The sequence below is a fragment of the Schistocerca gregaria genome, chromosome 4 (genome assembly GCF_023897955.1).
Source record: "Schistocerca gregaria isolate iqSchGreg1 chromosome 4, iqSchGreg1.2, whole genome shotgun sequence".
Taxonomy (NCBI): Eukaryota; Metazoa; Arthropoda; class Insecta; order Orthoptera; family Acrididae; genus Schistocerca; species Schistocerca gregaria.
In genome coordinates, this window is record NC_064923.1 from 698,693,000 (window position 1) to 698,713,586 (window position 20,587).

The following is a 20,587-nucleotide window of genomic DNA, read 5'->3' on the forward strand; positions in this document are numbered from 1 at the left end:
GTATACAGCCTTCTTTTATGATTCTTGAACCACGTGTTAGTTATGATTAAGTTGTGCTCTGTGCAAAATTCTACCAGGCGGCTTCCTCTTTCATTTCTTTGCCCCAGTCCATATTCACCTACTACGTTTCCTTCTCTCCCTTTTCCTGCTACCGAATTCCAGTCACCCATGACTATTAAATTTTCATCTCCCTTCACTATCTGAATAATTTCTTTTATTTGATCATAATCAATTTCTTCGTCATCTGCAGAGCTAGTTGGCATATAAACTTGTACTACTGTAGTAGGTGTGCGCTTCGTATCTATCTTTGCCACAATAATGCGTTCACTATGCTGTTTGTAGTAGCTTACCCGCATTCCTATTTTCCTATTCATTATTAAACTTACTCCTGCATTACCCCTATTTGATTTTGTGTTTATAACCCTGTAGTCACCTGACCAGAAGTCTTGTTCATCCTGCCACCGAACTTCACTAATTCCCACTATATCTAACTTGAACCTATCCAATTCCCTTTTTAAACTTTCTAACCTACCTGCCCGATTAACCGATCTGACATTCCACGCTCCGATCCGTAGAACGCCAATTTTCTTTCTCCTGATAACGACATCCTTTTGAGTAGTCCCCGCCCGGAGATCCGAATGGGGGACTATTTTACCTCCGGAATATTTTACCCAAGGCGACGCCATCATCATTTAATCACACAGTAAAGCTGCATGTCCTCGGAAAAAATTACGGCTGTAGTTTCCCCTTGCTTTCAGCCGTTCGCAGTACCAGCACAGCAAGGCCGTTTTGGTAATTGTTACAAGGCCAGATCAGTCAATCATCCAGACTGTTGCCCCTGCAACTACTGAAAAGGCTGCTGCCCCTCTTCAAGAACCACACGTTTGTCTGGCCTCTCAACAGATACCCCTCCGTTGTTGTTGCACCTACGGTACGGCTATCTGTATCGCTGAGGCACGCAAGCCTCCCCACCAACGGCAAGGTCCATGGTTCAACTTTTAAACTCTGTAAGAATTGGTAGTGGATTGCTTCAAGTTCTTTGTGTTTGTTTTACTGTCGTACTAAACTGATTTAAGTTTTATTGGATCTGAGTTTTATAAATAATTGATTTTAGTGCTAAATTACGAATCCAGTTCCTTGGATAGTTTTTTGTTCAAATAAATCTGCATTTTCTGTCCTTGTGGTCAATAAATGTATAAAAGTTGTACTTTTAAATCAGACTCAATTAATCTAGTCCATTCTTTAATGCTAAGGTCTCTACTGTGAGTAACACAATTTTCATATTAGTTAACGTTTGATTTTGAAACACTCAGTTGGTTATGGAATAACAACAAAATGGAGACCAGTTTTGCGAAAGTGCTGTTTTATTGATGCTGTACACTAAACAATAATACTGTACAATAAACTACTAAACAAGTTCTAATGAATTGTTTCTTCTCAGTCCTTGTGACCAGTTGTGTGCTGGGATGTCATATAGTGAGATTCAGCAGGCGTGGCATGGGATGATGAGGTGGTGGTGGTGGTGATAGCTTGGTCCGTTATGGTGGCATCCTAGTCGCTGTCGTCAGAATCGGAGTCTGAATCTGAATCGTCAGAGGCCGCTGCCCGCCTGCAACACAACACGATGATTTATGTCCCGATCGTCAGGTCACAGACATTTGTCAAATATAACACAACGCTACTGTAATGGACCCCATCGTCAGTACCGTAATAAACATTTAGTTAGACTATAACAACAGTACGACATATGACTTTGGCATCAGGTCACAAACTCTTGACTAAACTATCGCACCACTGTGGTAATCGATCCTGCTTTCATGCCACAGTCACTTTGCTCACAACACTACCGAAGTTATAACAAGGCATTCGAAACTGCGTGACAGATGTTTCACTACCTTAAGAAGTAGAGATGTGAGGGGCATGGAGTGCCCGAAACTCATGACCATGCGCTTCAAACATTTTACGGGTACTTCCAGAGATTCAACAACGCCCAAGTTAAAATTTTCCGAAATCAGAAGCGTGTAATACATTTTATTCGTGGTGTGATTTGAAGAACTACTTGGAGAAATTCGTTCATATAAATATATTCATTCCTTGACGTAGTTTGTCATCCAACAATTCATTTCATGGAATCAATGGTTTAACGAAGATCAATCTTCAGAAATACTTGGCCTATCTTGGTCAGATAGGTATTCATTATTCAGGAACGTACACCTGAAAGAACTTATCAGAAACCGTAAAAAGTTTAGCTACTAATAATGTACAATTATTAAAATGAACTGATACATATATTATCAACCATACAAAGTAAGAATAGCGCTACGTAACACCTGGTTTCAGCACAGCGCCAGAGCTGCAACGCGGTATGTTTATATAACCTTGCAAACTGTACTTGTTTCCATGTTGCTCGGCTACAAAGGTCTAAAAATTAGCTTAAGTGGACGTTTGTTGAAGACCATTTCACTATGGGACTAAGGAACAAGTTGGTACAATGTAATCTAATCTAATTCAATCTAATCCAGTTTAAGATGGACAACAATCACTATGTTTTAACGTCATCTCTAATTATAGATTCAAAACGAAACCGGCCAATAACATATTTACCTAACGAACATAGGACCTAGGTTCCACCTCTATTCCCAGATGTTTCTCACTACAATAGCAACGTCAAATAATGCCCATGGAACAGGAAACGTGATCCATTGGCGGCGCAAGCCGTAGACAGTTTATTTTCGATATTCTCATACATTTACAAGTGTTTTCCATAGAGTTCAAAGGTTCAAATGGCTCTGAGCACTATGGGACTCAACTGCTGTGGTCATCAGTCCCCTAGAACGTAGAACTACTTAAACCTAACTAACCTAAGGACATCACACACATCCATGCCCGAGGCAGGATTCGAACCTGCGACCGTAGCAGTCGCACGGTTCCGGACTGCGCGCCTAGAACCGCGAGACCACCGCGGCCGGCTTCCATAGAGTAAATGTAGTTGATAAAGCGCTCTATACGAGAGTTTCAGTTGTGTAACAGTAGCATAGCGTATATTTATCTTTCATTGTGCAGTTCTGGCGGTGGTACAATAAGCCGAAACTGGTAATCGTGGAACATTAATGGTGATCGAGAGCGTGTAAAACTAAAAAGGCATTAGTCAAGAGTATGATCATTGAAAGTACAGACAATAGAGCTTATTTCGTGAAATTTACTACGTTTACCCACTTCAGGAATAGACTGTGATCGTTGTAGTTGGCGTAAATTGTGTCCTTAACCCAACAGAACACCTAGTAAAATACGCACGCACCGTCTGTCAATCTCCTAAAATCCTGTTTCACTGGTACAGATTGCGTCACTTCTCTATCGACTGTTTTCATGATACATTTTTTTTTTTTTTTTTTTTTTTTTATCAGTCTACTGACTGGTTTGATGCGGCTCGCCACGAATTCCTTTCCTGTGCTAACCTCTTCATCTCAGAGTAGCACTTGCAACCTACGTCCTCAATTATTTGCTTGACGTATTCCAATCTCTGTCTTCCTCTACAGTTTTTGCCCTCTACAGCTCCCTCTAGTACCATGGAAGTCATTCCCTCATGTCTTAGCCGATGTCCTATCATCCTGTCCCTTCTCCTTATCAGTGTTTTCCACGTATTCCTTTCCTCTCCGATTCTGCGTAGAACCTAATCATTCCTTACCTTAACAGTCCACCTAATTTTCAACATTCGTCTATACCACCATATCTCAAATGCTTCGATTCTCTTCTGTTCCGGTATTCCCACAGTCCATGTTTCACTACCATACAATCCTGTACTCCAGACGTACACCCTCAGAAATTTCTTCCTCAAATTAAGGCCGGTATTTGATATTAGTAGGCTTCTCTTGACCAGAAATGCCTTTTTTGCCATAGTGAGTCTGCTTTTGATGTCCTCCTTGCTCCGTCCGTCATTGGTTATTTTACTGCCTAGGTAGCAGAATTCCTTAACTTCATTGACTTCGTGACCATCAATCCTGATGTTAAGTTTCTCGCTGTTCTCATTTCTACTACTTTTCATTACCTTCGTCTTTCTCCGATTTACTCTCAAACCATACTGTGTACTCATTAGACTGTTCATTCCGATCAGCAGATCATTTAATTCTTCTTCACTTTCACTCAGGATAGCAATGTCATCAGCGAATCGTATCATTGATATCCTTTCATCTTTTATTTTAATTCCACTCCTGAACCTTTCTTTTATTTCCATCGTTGCTTCCTCGATGTACAGATTGAAGAGTAGGGGCGAAAGGCTACAGCCTTGTCTTACTCCCTTCTTAATACGAGCACTTCGTTCTTGATCGTCCACTCTTATTATTCCCTCTTGGTTGTTGTACATATTGTATATGACCCGTCTCTCCCTACAGCTTACCCCTACTTTTTTCAGAATCTTGAACAGCTTGCACCATTTTATATTGTCGAACGCTTTTTCCAGGTCGACAAATCCTATGAATGTGTCTCGATTTTTCTTTAGCCTTGCTTCCATTATTAGCCGTAACGTCAGAATTGCCTCTCTCGTGCCTTTACTTTTCCTAAAGCCAAACTGATCGTCACCTAGCGCATTCTCAATTTTCTTTTCCATTCTTCTGTATATTATTCTTGTAAGCAGCTTTGATGTATGAGCTGTTAGGCTGATTGTGCGATAATTCTCGCACTTGTCAGCTCTTGCCGCCTTCGGAATTGTGTGGATGATGTTTTTCCGAAAGTCAGATGGTATGTCGCCAGATTCATATATTCTACACACCAACGTGAATAGTCGTTTTGTTGCCACTTCCCCTAATGATTTTAGAAATTCTGGTGGAATGTTATCTATTCCTTCTGCCTTATTTGACCGTAAGTCCTCCAAAGCTCTTTTAAATTCCGATTCTAATACTGGATCCCCTATCTCTTCTAAATCGACTCCTGTTTCTTCTTCTATCACATCAGACAAATCTTCACCCTCATAGAGGCTTTCAATGTATTCTTTCCACCTATCTGCTCTCTCCTCTGCATTTAACAGTGGAATTCCCGTTGCACTCTTAATGTTACCGCCGTTGCTTTTGATGTCACCAAAGGTTGTTTTGACTTTCCTGTATGCTGAGTCTGTCCTTCTGACAATCATATCTTTTTCGATGTGTTCACATTTTCCCTGCAGCCATATCGTCTTAGCCTCCCTGCACTTCCTATTTATTTAATTCCTCAGCGACTTGTATTTCTGTATTCCTGATTTTCCCGGAACATGTTTGTACTTCCTCCTTTCATCAATCAACTGAAGTATTTATTCTGTTACCCATGGTTTCTTCGGAGCTGCCTTCTTTGTACCTATGTTTTCCTTCCCAACTTCTGAGATGGCCCTTTTTAGAGACGGCCATTCTTCTTCAACTGTGTTGCCTACTGCGCTATTCCTTATTGCTGTATCTATAGCGTTAGAGAACTTCAAACGTATCTCGTCATTCCTTAGAACTTCCGTATCCCACTTCTTTGCGTATTGATTCTTCCTGACTAATGTCTTGAACTTCAGCCTACTCTTCATCACTACTATATTGTGATCTGAGTCTATATCTGCTCCTGGGTACGCCTTACAATCCTGTATCTGATTTCGGAATCTCTGTCTGACCATGATGTAATCTAATTGAAATCTTCCCGTATCTCCCGGCCTTTTCCAAGTATACCTCCTCCTCTTGTGATTCTTGAACGGGGTAGTCGCTATTACTAGCTTGAACTTATTACAGAACTCAATTAGTCTTTCTCCTCTTTCATTCCTTGTTCCAAGCCCATATTCTCCTGTAACCTTTTCTTCTACTCCTTCCCCTACAACTGCATTCCAGTCGCCCATGACTATTGTATTTTCGTCCCCCTTTACATACTGCATTACCCTTTCAATATAGTCACACACTTTCTCTGTCTGTTCATCTTCAGCTTGCGACGTCGGCATGTATACCTGAACTATCGTTGTCGGTGTTGGTCTGCTGTCGATTCTGATTAGAACAACCCGGTCACTGAACTGTTTACAGTAACACACCCTCTGCCCTACCTTCCTATTCATAACGAATCTTACACCTGTTATACCATTTTCTGCTGCTGTTGATATTACCCGATACTCATCTGACCAGAAATCCTTGTCTTCCTTCCACTTCACTTCACTGACCCCTACTATATCTAGATTGAGCCTTTGCATTTCCCTTTTCAGATTTTCTAGTTTTCCTACCACGTTCAAGCTTCTGACATTCCACGCCCCGACTCGTAGAGCATTGAACTTTCGTTGATTATTCAATCTTTTTCTCATGGTAACCTCCCCCTTGGTAGTCCCCTCCCGGAGATCCGAATGGGGGACTATTCCGGAATCTTTTGCCAATGGAGAGATCATCATGACACTTCTTCAACTACAGGCCACATGTCCTGTGGATACACGTTACGTGTCTTTAATGCAGTGGTTTCCATTGCCTTCTGCATCCTCATGTCGTTGATCATTGCTCTTTCTTCCGCCTTTAGGGGCAATTTCGCACCCCTAGGACAAGAGAGTGCCCTGAACCACTATCCGCTCTTCCGCCCTCTTTAACAAGGCCGTTGGCAGAATGATGCTGACTTCTTATGATGGGAGTCTTCGGCCGCCAATGCTGATTATTTATCAAAATTTAGGCAGTGGTGAGGATCGAACCCGGGACCGAAGACGTTTTTGGTTATGAATCAAAGACGCTACCCCTACACCACGGGTACAGTGCCATTAAGCCATGTGTAATGAGTACTTGCTTGAAATGGTTACGAATACCTCCTCAAAGGTAACGTTCACATGCATACCGTAAATGTCTCCCATAATAATGCTAGAAATGTTCGCAAACAGTTGGAAGAGTGCAACTGACATAACTTAGTCCTTTCAAAACCCTTAGAATCCTCGCACATTACTGCACTCGAATCTAACCTACCGGACCACCTTGTCTCATTCCTTTGTGAATGCGTCGTGGTCCTTTGAACAACGCTGCAGACTGCATGACCTTAGATGCACATGCAGAGTTATCAGCTTTTGGATCATTCGTTTCCAGCTCATTTAGTTCTTGTAATTTTTCTTGTACGTGATGGCTACTTTGTATATCTTTAAAGTGTCGTCATAATGCTCCAAAATATGACAAAAAATGTACAGGACACACACATTTCACTCGACAGTGCTGTAGAGGCACAATGTAGCTCTGACGCAGTCATATTAAAAAACGCTCAAGCTGTAAATGTAGAAACTATTTAAAAAACAGTTCCAAGTCGACTCAAAATGATAAACTAATGACAATGCAATCTGCAGTTTCGATGTTTTTAAGGTAATCGTTCAGCACCTTCCGAACTGCACCAGTTTCACCATCAGTCGTCCAAACCGGGAAGTATTTTGCACAATGGACAAAATTTTACTTCTGTCATTAATTTCCCTCTGAGCCACAAGATAATTTTCGAATCAGGCCCACAGATCACAAGACAACGTAGTTTATATATTTGTTGATGAGACATTCTAGGAGTATCACTCGAGTAGTAGCGTCGTGTTGTTGCAACGTTTCGACGATTTTACTGGTCGTCATCTTCAGACAAAGATTTACGTGATCTGATTTTAAAAGTGGGGAATGAGAAAGTTTGTAACTTTGGAAAAAATGAGAAAGTTTATTTTAGTTTAATGAATTTGAATCGAATTTACTGCTAAGTAAGACTGCTCCACTTATGCAAAAATAAGCATTAATTACCCGAAAATCAGATTTTTTGTGCCTCGTTTTCCTTCTGTCTTTTGTATAGTGGAGTAGAATTGCTAATGAGCACAATTTGACACGAGACCTATGGCATTTTACGGATTTGTACTGAAAATTACGAACAGTAATAAACTGTTTTGGAAGGACATTCCTAAATCTCTTTCTAGGATCTATTTTACTAATGGACCAGAAAAAACGCCCGACGATCTCGTAGTTGTGTCGCTATTATAACCAGTGCACAACCTTGGAATACTCATTAGCAGTGTGATTTGACAGTTACACGACCTGCCAGTTACTCACATACTGTATCGTTATTATGTGGAAAGACAGAGTTTATAGGCTATTAATTTACACGTGTTGGTGCTGCGATAATCTTAATGGGTATGTAGAACAGTGAGAAAAGCTATAGCTTAAGAACAGCAGTAAGTATCTTATTGCATTAGTAGATACGTATGTTGCAAATTTGCATAACAACATTCGTCTACTGTGCGGAACAAGTTGTAAAGGTAATTTTCAGTATGTTTTTAAATTTACCCTCAGTCTTCCTCCAATTTTGTCTTTTGTTAAGCAAATTTTTAGTAACATATTTCTCCACTTTTCATGTGAATGTCCTTTCGTAACGGTAACTATGGATATTTTCTCCTCCAAGTGTTGTAATTGAAGATGTTCATATTCATTTTCATTTGTGATAGATTAATTCGAAAATGAAATCCGTCATAAGCAGTGCACCGTATTATACAAACAGATAAAAGCTCTGACAGCTGGCGCAGCAAATCCGTGTTTCTTCTGCATCCCGGATAGTGGCAGAGATTAGTATGCTCGTTCTGGAAAATTTAAGCCCCTGTGCTCTCTATTAGTCTGTAAATGGACAGTATCTAATGAGAGACGCAAACCATGTATACAAAGGATGCAAACGGTTCCACATTATTGGGTCAGAGATCTAGCCATCATCTGTGCAAGGTGTAATTAATTTATCATGCGAGATAACAGATTAACTTCAAACTTTGGACAAATTTAATATGCCATTAAAACAACATAAAGTGTAACTACACTCCTGGAAATGGAAAAAAGAACACATTGACACCGGTGTGTCAGACCCACCATACTTGCTCCGGACACTGCGAGAGGGCTGCACAAGCAATGATCACACGCACGGCACAGCGGACACACCAGGAACCGCGGTGTTGGCCGTCGAATGGCGCTAGCTGCGCAGCATTTGTGCACCGCCGCCGTCAGTGTCAGCCAGTTTGCCGTGGCACACGGAGCTCCATCGCAGTCTTTAACACTGGTAGCATGCCGCGACAGCGTGGACGTGAACCGTATGTGCAGTTGACGGACTTTGAGCGAGGGCGTATAGTGGGCATGCGGGAGGCCGGGTGTACGTACCGCCGAATTGCTCAACACTTGGGGCGTGAGGTCTCCACAGTACATCGATGTTGTCGCCAGTGGTCGGCGGAAGGTGCACGTGCCCATCGACCTGGGACCGGACCGCAGCGACGCACGGATGCACGCCAAGACCGTAGGATCCTACACAGTGCCGCAGGGGACCGCACCGCCACTTCCCAGCAAATTAGGGACACTGTTGCTTCTGGGGTATGGGCGAGGACCATTCGCAACCGTCTCCATGAAGCTGGGCTACGGTCCCGCACACCGTTAGGCAGTCTTCCGCTCACTCCCCAACATCGTGCAGCCTGCCTCCATCGGTGTCGCGACAGGCGTGAATGGAGGGACGAATGGAGACGTGTCGTGTTCAGCGATGAGAGTCGCTTCTGCCTTGGTGCCAATGATGGTCGTATGCGTGTTTGGCGCCGTGCAGGTGAGCGCCACAATCAGGACTGCATACGACCGAAGCACACAGGGCCAACACCCGGCATCACATCCAAACCGTCATCGAACCCATCGTTCTACCATTCCTAGACCTGCAAGGGAACTTGCTGTTCCAACAGGACAATGCACGTCCGCATGTATCCCGTGCCACCCAACGTGTTCTAGAAGTTGTAAGTCAACTACCCTGGCCAGCAAGATCTCCGGATCTGTCCCCCATTGAGCATGTTTGGGACTGGATGAAGCGTCGTCTCACGCGGTCTGCACGTCCAGCACGAACGCTGGTCCAACTGAGGCGCCAGGTGGAAATGGCATGGCAAGCCGTTCCACAGGACTACATCCAGCATCTCTACGATCGTCTCCATGGGAGAACAGCAGCCTGCATTGCTGCGAAAGGTGGATATACACTGTACTAGTGCCGACATTGTGCATGCTCTGTTGCCTGTGTCTATGTGCCTGTGGTTCTGGCAGTGTGATCATGTGATGTATCTGACCCCAGGAATGTGTCAATAAAGTTTCCCCTTCCTGGGACAATGAATTCACGGTGTTCTTATTTCAATTTCCAGGAGTGTAGAAAGGGGCGCTACTCCGACAGTTCCGAGAAAATCTCAAGATCGGTTTTACGCGTCTGTTATGTAACTGACGTATCTGTGCGTAGGTGCCAAATGTTACAGAGTTCATGGTGGTCAAGTGCTTACCGTCGAGCTTCGTAAGACTTCAAGCTGGAGGTACAGATGTAGACCCCATTTGACAGTTAACCTATGCAGCAGTGAGACGTTGGTAATGTAGCAAGAACGTATAGTGTATCGGGAGACGGTTCGACTCCTACACAAACTTAATTTTCAATCTATATTTTTTCATACTGGTCAAGTTTTTTTTATTTACATGACATTTGAGAGGTAATATAATTTAAAAAACTACCTGTATTTGCACAAAATTTTAATGAATTTCATGTTATTTGACCGCTTACTCCTTATAACTGAATTTAATTACTACACCAAACATATTTATAACTATCAACAAGTAAATGAACCGTGCGACTGCTATGGTCGCAGGTTCAATCCTGCCTCGGGCATGGCTGTGTGTGGTGTCCTTAGGATAGTTAGGTTTAAGTAGTTCTAAGTTCTAGGGGACTGATAACCACAGCAGTTGAGTCCCATAGTGCTCAGAGCCATTTTAACAAGTAAATGAAGAAATGGATAGAGTTTTCCCGAAAATGTATGCCTGTCGTGATTTACTAAATCCCTTATACATTCAGTCTGGTAAAGTACCTTTAAGCTGCACAGCGGTAAGAGGCTGATAATGTAGCCAGAACGAATAGTGTAGGTGCAAATTTTTTTCACATCACAGAATTTACACTTGTAGTAGAAAATTGAAAGTCTGAGTGGGAGCCAAACGGTCACCTCGTACTCGTTCGTCTTATGAAGCTCAAACGCTAACCACTTGACCCTAATGTTTGGCACCTACGCACAGTTACATCAGTTACATAATGCACGCGTAAAACTTCCCTTGCGATTTTCTCGGAATTCCCAGACTGGTGCAGCTTACTACTTGCACATTATGCTGTCTTAATGGCGTACCAAAGTTGTGCAAAGTTTGAAGTAAATCAGTGATCCCAACGTCATCGCCTCCCCTTCTTAGACCTGTATCCAAGAGCTTTATTTAACATTGACGTTTAAGCACTTGCTGTAGATAATTGAAGATTGGGCTATTACTTTTCGAAATTAAGTGGTAGAAACTTTAGTAAATCTTTTGAAACATGTAAGCAGGAGATCCCGGGTTCGACTCCCGGTCGGGCACACATTTTGAGCTGTCCACAGCTAGGTACATCAACAACACCTGTCAGCAGCTGAGGTTTTCAGTTAGTCATCATTTATTCCAGGGGAAAGCTGCACGGTCATCAACAGTAACTGCTCTTTCGAGAACAAAGTTACTGTCTTCGTATATATTTTGAAACATCGTTCCGCTGTTGATTTTTTTCTCTAGATATCTGTTATGATACTTGTGTCTTCTGTAAACATCGTTGGAACGATCACTCATAATCAAGTATGTGGACAGTGGGAGTCCCAAACGTGAAGTTTAAGTAATTCATTACCGATTGCTCCCCAGCCTTCACCCTCTTCACCGTTTGCTGTGCCCGGGTGACATACAGCGTGTGGTGAGCGAGGCTTGTCGGACTGGACTCACCTCTTCCTGGCACCAGCTTCGTCACTGTCGTCGATGTCCCTGGAGTCGGAGAGGTCCTCGGCGCTCTCTGCCGACCTGTGGAGAGACGGACAGCCGTTACAGAGCGATCCACTTCGAGCGTCACAGCGCTCCTCTTTTCAGTTTTCGTGATACGAAACAAATGACAAGAACTCCTCTTTCAAATACTCTTTTACAAAGGAAGAACTACTATCGTAGTTGAAACAGCGCTCCGAAGTCGACTGATGAAGACTGACAATAATCAGTGCTGTAGAAGTCTGGTACATATTCTGGGTTCAGACAAATGAGTATCTCGAATACATTTATATCCCCCATGCCAAACAGACAAACAGTCATGCGAAACCCAACCCGCATTTGTCTCATATGATATCCTGAAAGCGACGCATCATGCTAATCAGATGGCTGCAATTATCGACTACCAAAAAGCATTTGACTCAGTACCGTGCCATCGTCTGTTAAGAAAAACCAATCATTGTGTGGAGAATCAAACAAAATTCATAGCTGCTTTGAGAGTTCTTGGTAGGGAGGATGCAAAATGTTATCTTGGATGGGGATTTATCGAAAGAAGTTGAAGATACGGAACTACACCAGTTTAACTATCGCACCACTGCAAAGATGAGTGACAAGGATTTTATAGGCAGTGACTTTGAAAAACAGCGCTCCAGGGCCGTATGGACAAGTAATTGTGCCAAATGTTTGGACAAAAACAGTCGTCACACCCTGCTGCATGAACGGGAGGGGAGGTGATAGTCAACACCAACGTTCCACCCAACTAAAGGCATGCCGCAGGGGAAGTGTCTGCACCCTTCTATTCACGTTCCATACTAACAACTCCGCAGACGATACTAATGATTTTTGCAGATGATGCACTTATATGTAATGGAGTAGAGTAGCATCTGAAAAAATCTACACAAATTTTCACAGATGCATCTATTTCTGCATGACTAAACATAACTTATAAATATTATATTTTTGACAAAATATATATAGGGTGGAGCGGATAGAAGTGTAGATATTTCTATATGTTGTAACTTTCTATGTACACACACCAGTGAGTTGGTAGTTTTTTCTCAGTGTTGAACAGTCTTCCCACAAACACACTACATAATTTACTACCCGATATTTTCCGTATGGTCGTAGCTGCACCACTAAGTAGACCACAGCTAGCAGCATAGACTACCTGTTTTGCTTGGAAGCAGCCACACTTCAGCACCTGACCTGCTGCCCAGGGGTAAATTAGCGTTAAGGGCTATCTCTGTCCACGTGTACTTGGAGGTACTAAGCAACTTAAAAAGATACAGTTTGTAATAGCTATAATTATTAGTCTGTAAATGACGTAAGTAGCCGGCCGCGGTGGCAGAGCGGTTCTAGGCACTACAGTCTGGAACGGCGCGACCGCTACGGTCACAGGTTCGAATCCTGCCTCGGGCATGGATATGTGTCATGTCCTTAGTTAGGTTTAAGTAGTTCTAAGTTCTAGGCGACTGATGACCTCAGAAGTTAAGTCCTATAGTGCTCAGAGCCAGCCATTTGACGTAAGTACTGATGTAATATTGTTCAGTACACTATCAACAGTCACCAACAGAAATATCTGCACTTATATCCACTATATCCTGTGTAATGTGTGTAAAATGAATGTGGGTGTGTGTGATTGAGAGAGAGAGAGAGAGAGAGAGAGAGAGAGAGAGAGAGAGAGAGAGAGAGAGAGAGAGCTGTTAGCAAAAATTTGTGCTGGAAAAACTTTCCGACTGAAAACACGCCCACAGTAAAGAATAAACTGAACAGCAGCTTAAGATTTCACATAAAGTCATTTCTAAAATTTATAAAATCTGTGGAAGACAATGAGCAATAAATTTATAAACGTTCAAATCATCCGACAATGTCCAAAGTGGGGGTGGAATCCACGATCTCCCCTTTATGTGGCCTTATTAAGGTAGGAGTAATAAAGCTTGTGTGCTGTTATCTTATCGAGAGAGATGTTTGAGGAAACCGTCAATTGTCGGAGCTAAGCCGAAATAATCTGATGCACTGAATTATTTCAGACGCGCAGTTTCAGACAATGGCCCCTATGAACGGGCTCAGCAGAAGAGGACTGTCGACTCGCACGTGCCGCAGGCCTACTCACCAACTCCTCTTCCTCCTGTCGTTGTCGTCATCGTCGCCGGGTTTCACGGGAGCCGCCTCCCTGTAAACACAAAAAAGGTCATGTGCTACATTATTAGAGGCCTCGCTCTCCCAACGGCTACGTGCCATTAAGACAGTGCAGTGAAGTATAGTGAAAATACCGCTTCATTACAATGGTACGGATAACATGTTCCGCCGTAAATTACACTACTGGCCATTACAACTGCTACACCAAGAAGAAATGCAGATGATAAACGGGTATTCATTGGACAAATATATTGTACTAGAACTGACATGTGATTACATTTCCACGCAGTTTGGGTGCATAGATCCTGAGACATCAGTACCCAGAACAACCACCTCAGGCCTTGGTACGTTTGGGCATTGAGTCAAACAGAGATTGGATGGCGTGTACAGGTACAACTGCCCATGCAGCTTCAACACGATACCACAGTTCAGCAACACTTGTGACTGGCGTATTGTGACGAGCCAGTTGCTCGGCCACCATTGACCAGACGTTTTCAGTTGGTGAGAGATCTGGAGAATGTGCTGTCCAGGGAAGCAGTCGAACATTTTCTCTATCCAGAAAGGCCCGTAGAGGACCTCCAACATGCGGTCGTGCATTATCCTGCTGAAATATGGGGTACGCTGGGATCGAATGAAGGGTAGAGCCACGGGTCGTAACACATCTGAAATGTAACTTTCCTGTTCAAAGTGCCGTCAATGCGAACAAGAGGTGACCGAGAGAGTAACCAGTGGCACCCCATACCATCACGCCGGGCGATACACCAGTATGGCGATGACGAATACACGCTTCCAATGTGCGTTCACCGCGATGTCGCCAAACATGGATGCGACCATCGTGATGCTGTAAACAGAACCTGGATTCATCCGAAAAATTGACGTTCTGCCATTCGTGCACCCAGGTTCGTCGTTGAGTACACCACCGCAGGCCCTGCTGTCTGTGATGCAGCGTCAAGGATAACCGCAACCATGGTCTTCGAGCTGATAGTTCATGTTGCTGCAAGCGTCTTTGAACTGTTCGTGCAGATCGTCGTTGTCTTGCAAACGTCCCCATCTGTTGACTCAGGGATCGAGAGATGGCTGCACGATCCTTTACAACCATGCGGATAAGATGCCTCTCATCTCGACTGCTAGTGATACGAGGCCGTTGGGATCCAGCACGGCGTTCCGTATTAAACTCCTGAACCCACCAATTTCATATTCTGCTAACACACATTGGATCTCGACCAACGCGAGCAGCAAAGTCGCGATACGATAAACCACAATCGCGATAGGCTAGAATCCGACGTTTATCAAAGTTGGAAACGTGATGGTAGGCATTTCTCCTCCTTACACGAGGCATCACAACAACGTTTCACCAGGCTACGCCGGTCAACTGATGTTTGTGTATGAGAAATCTGTTGGAAATTTTCCTCATGCCAGCATGTTGTAGATGTCGCCACCGGCGCCAACTTTGTGTGAATGCTCTGAAAAGCATATCACAGCATCTCCTTCCAATCGATTAAACTTCGCGACTTCGTGGTGTAGCAATTTTAATGGCCAATAGTATAGTAGGAGTAACCTTCGCGGTAAGAACTCCTCCACATATACCGGTAGAACATGTCGCAAACCTTTATCAAGATTCGCTTTTCCTTATTCATCGCTGGCCATTGAAATTGCAACATCATAAAAGTGACACGCAACAAATGTCTAATTGGCGGGAAGTGTACTACACGCTTGGATATGCAGATAATTAGGTTTCCAGTGTAGCCGCAAAAACGCTACCTACATTCCGCACGGGAAGACTGCACAGAGGGTTCCTAGACGGTACTGAATGATGGTTGTCTGTGACCGATACAAGATCACAGAGATGCTTAAGGAACCCAAATCGCGGGATGAACGCTACTGAAAAAAATGTAAATAGCCGAAATTTGAACCTGACTGCAGAACGGTCCTAGTGGCGTCAAAGTACATTACTTGGTAGGACCACGAACATAAAACAAGGGAAATTATGGCTCGTACGCAGGCATGCAGACAGCTGTTTTTCCCCAATTCTATTTGCGAGTGGAACAGGAAGGGGAAAGACTAGTAGTGGTACAATGTACTTTTCGCCACGCACAGTACCTTGGCTTGCGGAGTATTTTTGTAGTAGGTGTAGTTTAGATTCCGTCCAGTCACAGAAATTTACTTTCTCTTATATTTCCGATATTTAACTTCTGGCTTCGGTGACTGGGTGTCAGGCTCTAAATTTCAAAGTTCTGTGGTCCGGTCCCTAGTCAGTTCTACCATTTCCTCTCACATGTCACTTGTTTCACTTGTGGCAACGATTTGTTAGTATGAAAAATGCTCAACTGTGCCAAGATTCGGCGTTCACGCTAAATTGTGGGTTCGACCGTAAAAGCTGAGTAAGTTAGTTCGAAGTTCAGAGCCGCTACGGCCGCAGGTTCGAATCCTGCCTCGGGCGTGGATGTGTGTGATGTCCTTAGGTTAGTTAGGTTTAAGTAGTTCTAAGTTCTAGGGGACTAATAACCACAGCAGTTGAGTCCCAAAGTGCTCAGAGCCATTTGAACCATTTGAACCTGTGCGTTTAATCTCTCCCATTTTGTAGATATATTTCACGTTTCATTGAAAATTTGTTGTGGAAAATTTCCATTTTCGTCAAAATCTCTTGGCGTATAATTTCTTTCAGCAGACTGTCCTCGTAGCAATGCTGCCCTATAAACCAATACTAAACAAGCAAATGGGCGGGAAGGAAATCGAGAGTGCGAGGAGTCGGTGGAGCATCACAGTCAACACATTCAGTGGCGAACGAACTAGATTGCCGCAGCCGTTGTTGTAGTCGGACGAAAATCGTAAGTCGTGTCATAATTACAACAACGAGTGACGACGGCACCATCTTAGTTTGTGTGCATAGCGTGAAAGAAAGGATTTAAAAGTTATCCTTCCATCAAACTTTGTTTATAACCAAACGGTACGTTTCTGGACATGAGCTATTCATTGAAACTTTTTCTGAAGTCACACCTACAACCATTAGAAGCCCATAATACGAACTGTGAAACACTTCCGTACGATATAAGGTCGTACCGGACGGGTTGAGGAGTACTGCGTATCTCGTAGGGTCATTATTAACTTCGCGTGCACCAAGACAACCAAAAATGGAAGCGTGGCAGACGCACGGGTGGGTTACCGTTAACACATCATCTTGATGAAGGCAACTTGCAACTGTAGCGGCGACGTTGGTCAATATAATACCGTATCATCGCCATCCTAAACATTTAAAAGATTTACTTACTGGCGGAGGCAGAGAGCACCTATGAACAAACTGGCGTAATATTTTTTTTATTAGACGAGTCTCTTACAGTACAGTTTCAAAATATTTCCCAAGAAAAGACAAAACCGATGCATTGGTAACCATATATGAAAAGAACAGAAGCACAAATACTCATAAAGATGGTAATTCACAAAACAGTCAATGATAAGTGATAGTTGATACTGGAATAAAACATTTAATAATACGCGAAACTATAGTAAAAATTCATAAATGTTCCATTCATGTTTACATCAACGAGTATTCTTTAACCTGTGCTTTCTGCTTTCGTAGGCACTGGGTGAAAAAATTATACCAATAATAAACGGCTCAGACACACTAAGCAATTGATTTACTTGTTTGTGGATTTGAAGCTTAGTTCTAATATTGTCTCTACACCATATGTCTGTGGCTTCCCCAGACGTCTTCGTTGGATTTCAAGCACAGAGTTCGTTCAACCGAACTTTGAACGATACACGCTGCGAGCCACGAAATCTACACTCGACACCTGAGGGAGACAACTAGGGAAGGTGTGAAAGCTTGGAAAACCATTAATTCCGCCGAGAAATCTTGAAGGAGCACACGATAAGCAATTATTCATTCCCGTTCAGTCTGTGAGGTGGTGCGGAGGAAATTTTAAGATACCATACAATAAATAGCACCATCCAATTCGTGCTTAACAGTGATTTACAGATGACAGATTAAGAAGCAGATGCAGGGCGACTTTAAACCACTCACCTCTTTCTCCTGTCATCGTCATCATCACCATCATCGCCCGCTGCTCTCCTGCAAAAAAAAGCAACAATACTTTAGATTGAGGCTGAGGAGGGAGGTGGCGCCCTACTTACTCCCTATCTGACATTACACTTTCTACTACCGAAAAAAAAAAAGAATTATAGTGTTAACGGCAGACGTAAAGAAGGACGTATCCGTGTGTGGGTGTCAGTGGGGGGGTTGGGGGGAGGAGGGTGGCTATGGGCTCTAAAGAGAACGATCGTTGTCAGGTTGCATTTGTTATCGACGTATGGGTCCAGCAACTGCGGTGAGAATACCAGATGCCTCTGGGTACAGAACACAACTAACTCTACATTGCTACAGAGTTATCAGCATTTGGATCATTCGTTTCCAGCTCATTTAGTTCTCGTTTTTTTTTTTTTTTTTCGTACGTGATGGCTACTTTGTATATCTTTAATGAGTCGTCATAATGCTCCAAAATATGGCAAAATATGTACAGGACACACAAATTTCTATCGACAGTGCTGTAGGGGTACAATGTAGCTCTGACGCAGTCATATTAAAAAAACGCTCAAGCTGTAAATATAGAAACTATTTAAAAAACAGCTACAACTGGACTCAAAATGATAAACTAATGGCAATGCAATCTGCAGTTTCGTTGGTTTTAAGGCAGTCGTTCAGCACCTTCCGAACTGCACTCGTTTCAACATCAGTCGTCCAAACTGGGAAGTATTTTGCATAATGGACAAAATGTTACTTCTGTCATTAATTTTCCTCTGAGCCACAATATAATTTCCGAATCAGGCCCACAGATTCCGAGACCACGCAGTGTATATATTTGATGGTGAGACATTCTAGGAGTATCAATCAAGTAGTAGCGTCGTGTTGTTGCAACGTTTCGACGATTTTGCTGCTCGTCATCTTCAGGCAAAAATTTAAGTGAACAGATTTTAAAAGTGGAGAATGAGAAAGTTTGTAAAGTTTCAGCGATTGTTATGAAAACAGTGCAAAAGTCATTCTTTACATCTCTCAAACAAGTAAGTTTGAATATAGTAACAAAAAAGAAAACTTATAAGACAATTAAGACCAAATGTGTTTAGAAACATCTAACTTGATGCGCTAGCATACTTCGAAGAAAGTTCATTTTTGTGTAATGAATTTGAATCACATTTACTGCTAAGTAAGTCTGCTCCACTTACGCAAATATAAGCATTAATTACGCGAAATCAGATTTTTTGTGCCTCTTTTTCCTTCTATCTTTTGTATAGTGGAGTAGAATTGCTAACTAATGAGCACAATTTGACACGAGACCTATGGCACTTTACGGATTTATACTGAAAATTACCAACAGTAATAAACTGTTTTGGAAAGACATTCCTAAATCTCTTTCTAGGATCTACACTCCTGGAAATTGAAATAAGAACACCGTGAATTCATTGTCCCAGGAAGGGGAAACTTTATTGACACATTCCTGGGGTCAGATACATCACATGATCACACTGACAGAACCACAGGCACATAGACACAGGCAACAGAGCATGCTCAATGTCGGCACTAGTACAGTGTATATCCACCTTTCGCAGCAATGCAGGCTGCTATTCTCCCATGGAGACGATCGTAGAGATGCTGGATGTAGTCCTGTGGAACGGCTTGCCATGCCATTTCCACCTGGCGCCTCAGTTGGACCAGCGTTCGTGCTGGACGTGCAGACCGCGTGAGACGACGCTTCATCCAGCCCCAAACATGCGCAATGGGGGACAGATCCGAAGATCTTGCTGGCCAGGGTAGTTGACTTACACCTTCTACAGCACGTTGGGTGGCACGGGATACATGCGGACGTGCATTGTCCTGTTGGAGCAGCAAGTTCCCTTGCCGGTCTAGGAATGGTAGAACGATGGGTTCGATGACGGTTTGGATGTACCGTGCACTATTCAGTGTCCCCTCGACGATCACCAGAGGTGTACGGCCAGTGTAGGAGATCGCTCCCCACACCAAGATGCCGGGTGTTGGCCCTGTGTGCCTCGGTCGTATACAGTCCTGATTGTGGCGCTCACCTGCACGGCGCCAAACACGCATACGTCCATCATTGGCACCAAGGCAGAAGCGACTCTCATCGCTGAAGACGACACGTCTCCATTCGTCCCTCCATTCACGCCTGTCGCGACACCACTGGAGGCGGTCTGCACGATGTTGGGGCGTGAGCGGAAGACGGCCTAACGGTGTGCGGGACCGTAGCCCAGCTTCATGGAGACGGTTGCGAATGGTCCTCGCCGATACCCCAGGAGCAACAGTGTCCCTAATTTGCTGGGAAGTGGCGGTGCGGTCCCCTACGGCACTGAGTAGGATCCTACGGTCTTGGCGTGCATGCGTGCGTCGCTGCGGTCCGGTCCCAGGTCGACGGGCACGTGCACCTTCCGCCGACCACTGGCGACAACATCGATGTACTGTGGAGACCTCACGCCCCACGTGTTGAGCAATTCGGCGGTACGTCCACCCGGCCTCCCGCATGCCCACTATACGCCCTCGCTCAAAGTCCGTCAACTGCACATACGGTTCACGTCCACGCTGTCACGGCATGCTACCAGTGTTAAAGACTGCGATGGAGCTCCGTATGCCACGGCAAACTGGCTGACACTGACGGCGGCGGTGCACAAATGCTGCGCAGCTA

General features: G+C 43.7%; 1 protein-coding gene across 2 annotated transcripts in view; it reads right to left on the reverse strand.

The window, feature by feature from the left end:
* Positions 1-1,342: 1,342 nt before the first annotated feature.
* The window catches only part of LOC126267489 (transcription initiation factor TFIID subunit 11-like), a 44,928-nt gene continuing 25,683 nt past the window's right edge, over positions 1,343-20,587 (reverse strand). For both annotated transcript variants that reach the window (XM_049972774.1, XM_049972775.1), the window contains 4 exons: positions 17,923-17,970; positions 13,876-13,935; positions 11,733-11,807; positions 1,343-1,609 (listed from right to left, as the gene is read on the reverse strand). In XM_049972774.1, coding sequence (XP_049828731.1) covers positions 1,552-1,609; positions 11,733-11,807; positions 13,876-13,935; positions 17,923-17,970 — 241 coding nt within the window. In that variant the 3' untranslated portion in view covers positions 1,343-1,551. The remainder of the gene's footprint in view (positions 1,610-11,732; positions 11,808-13,875; positions 13,936-17,922; positions 17,971-20,587) is intronic.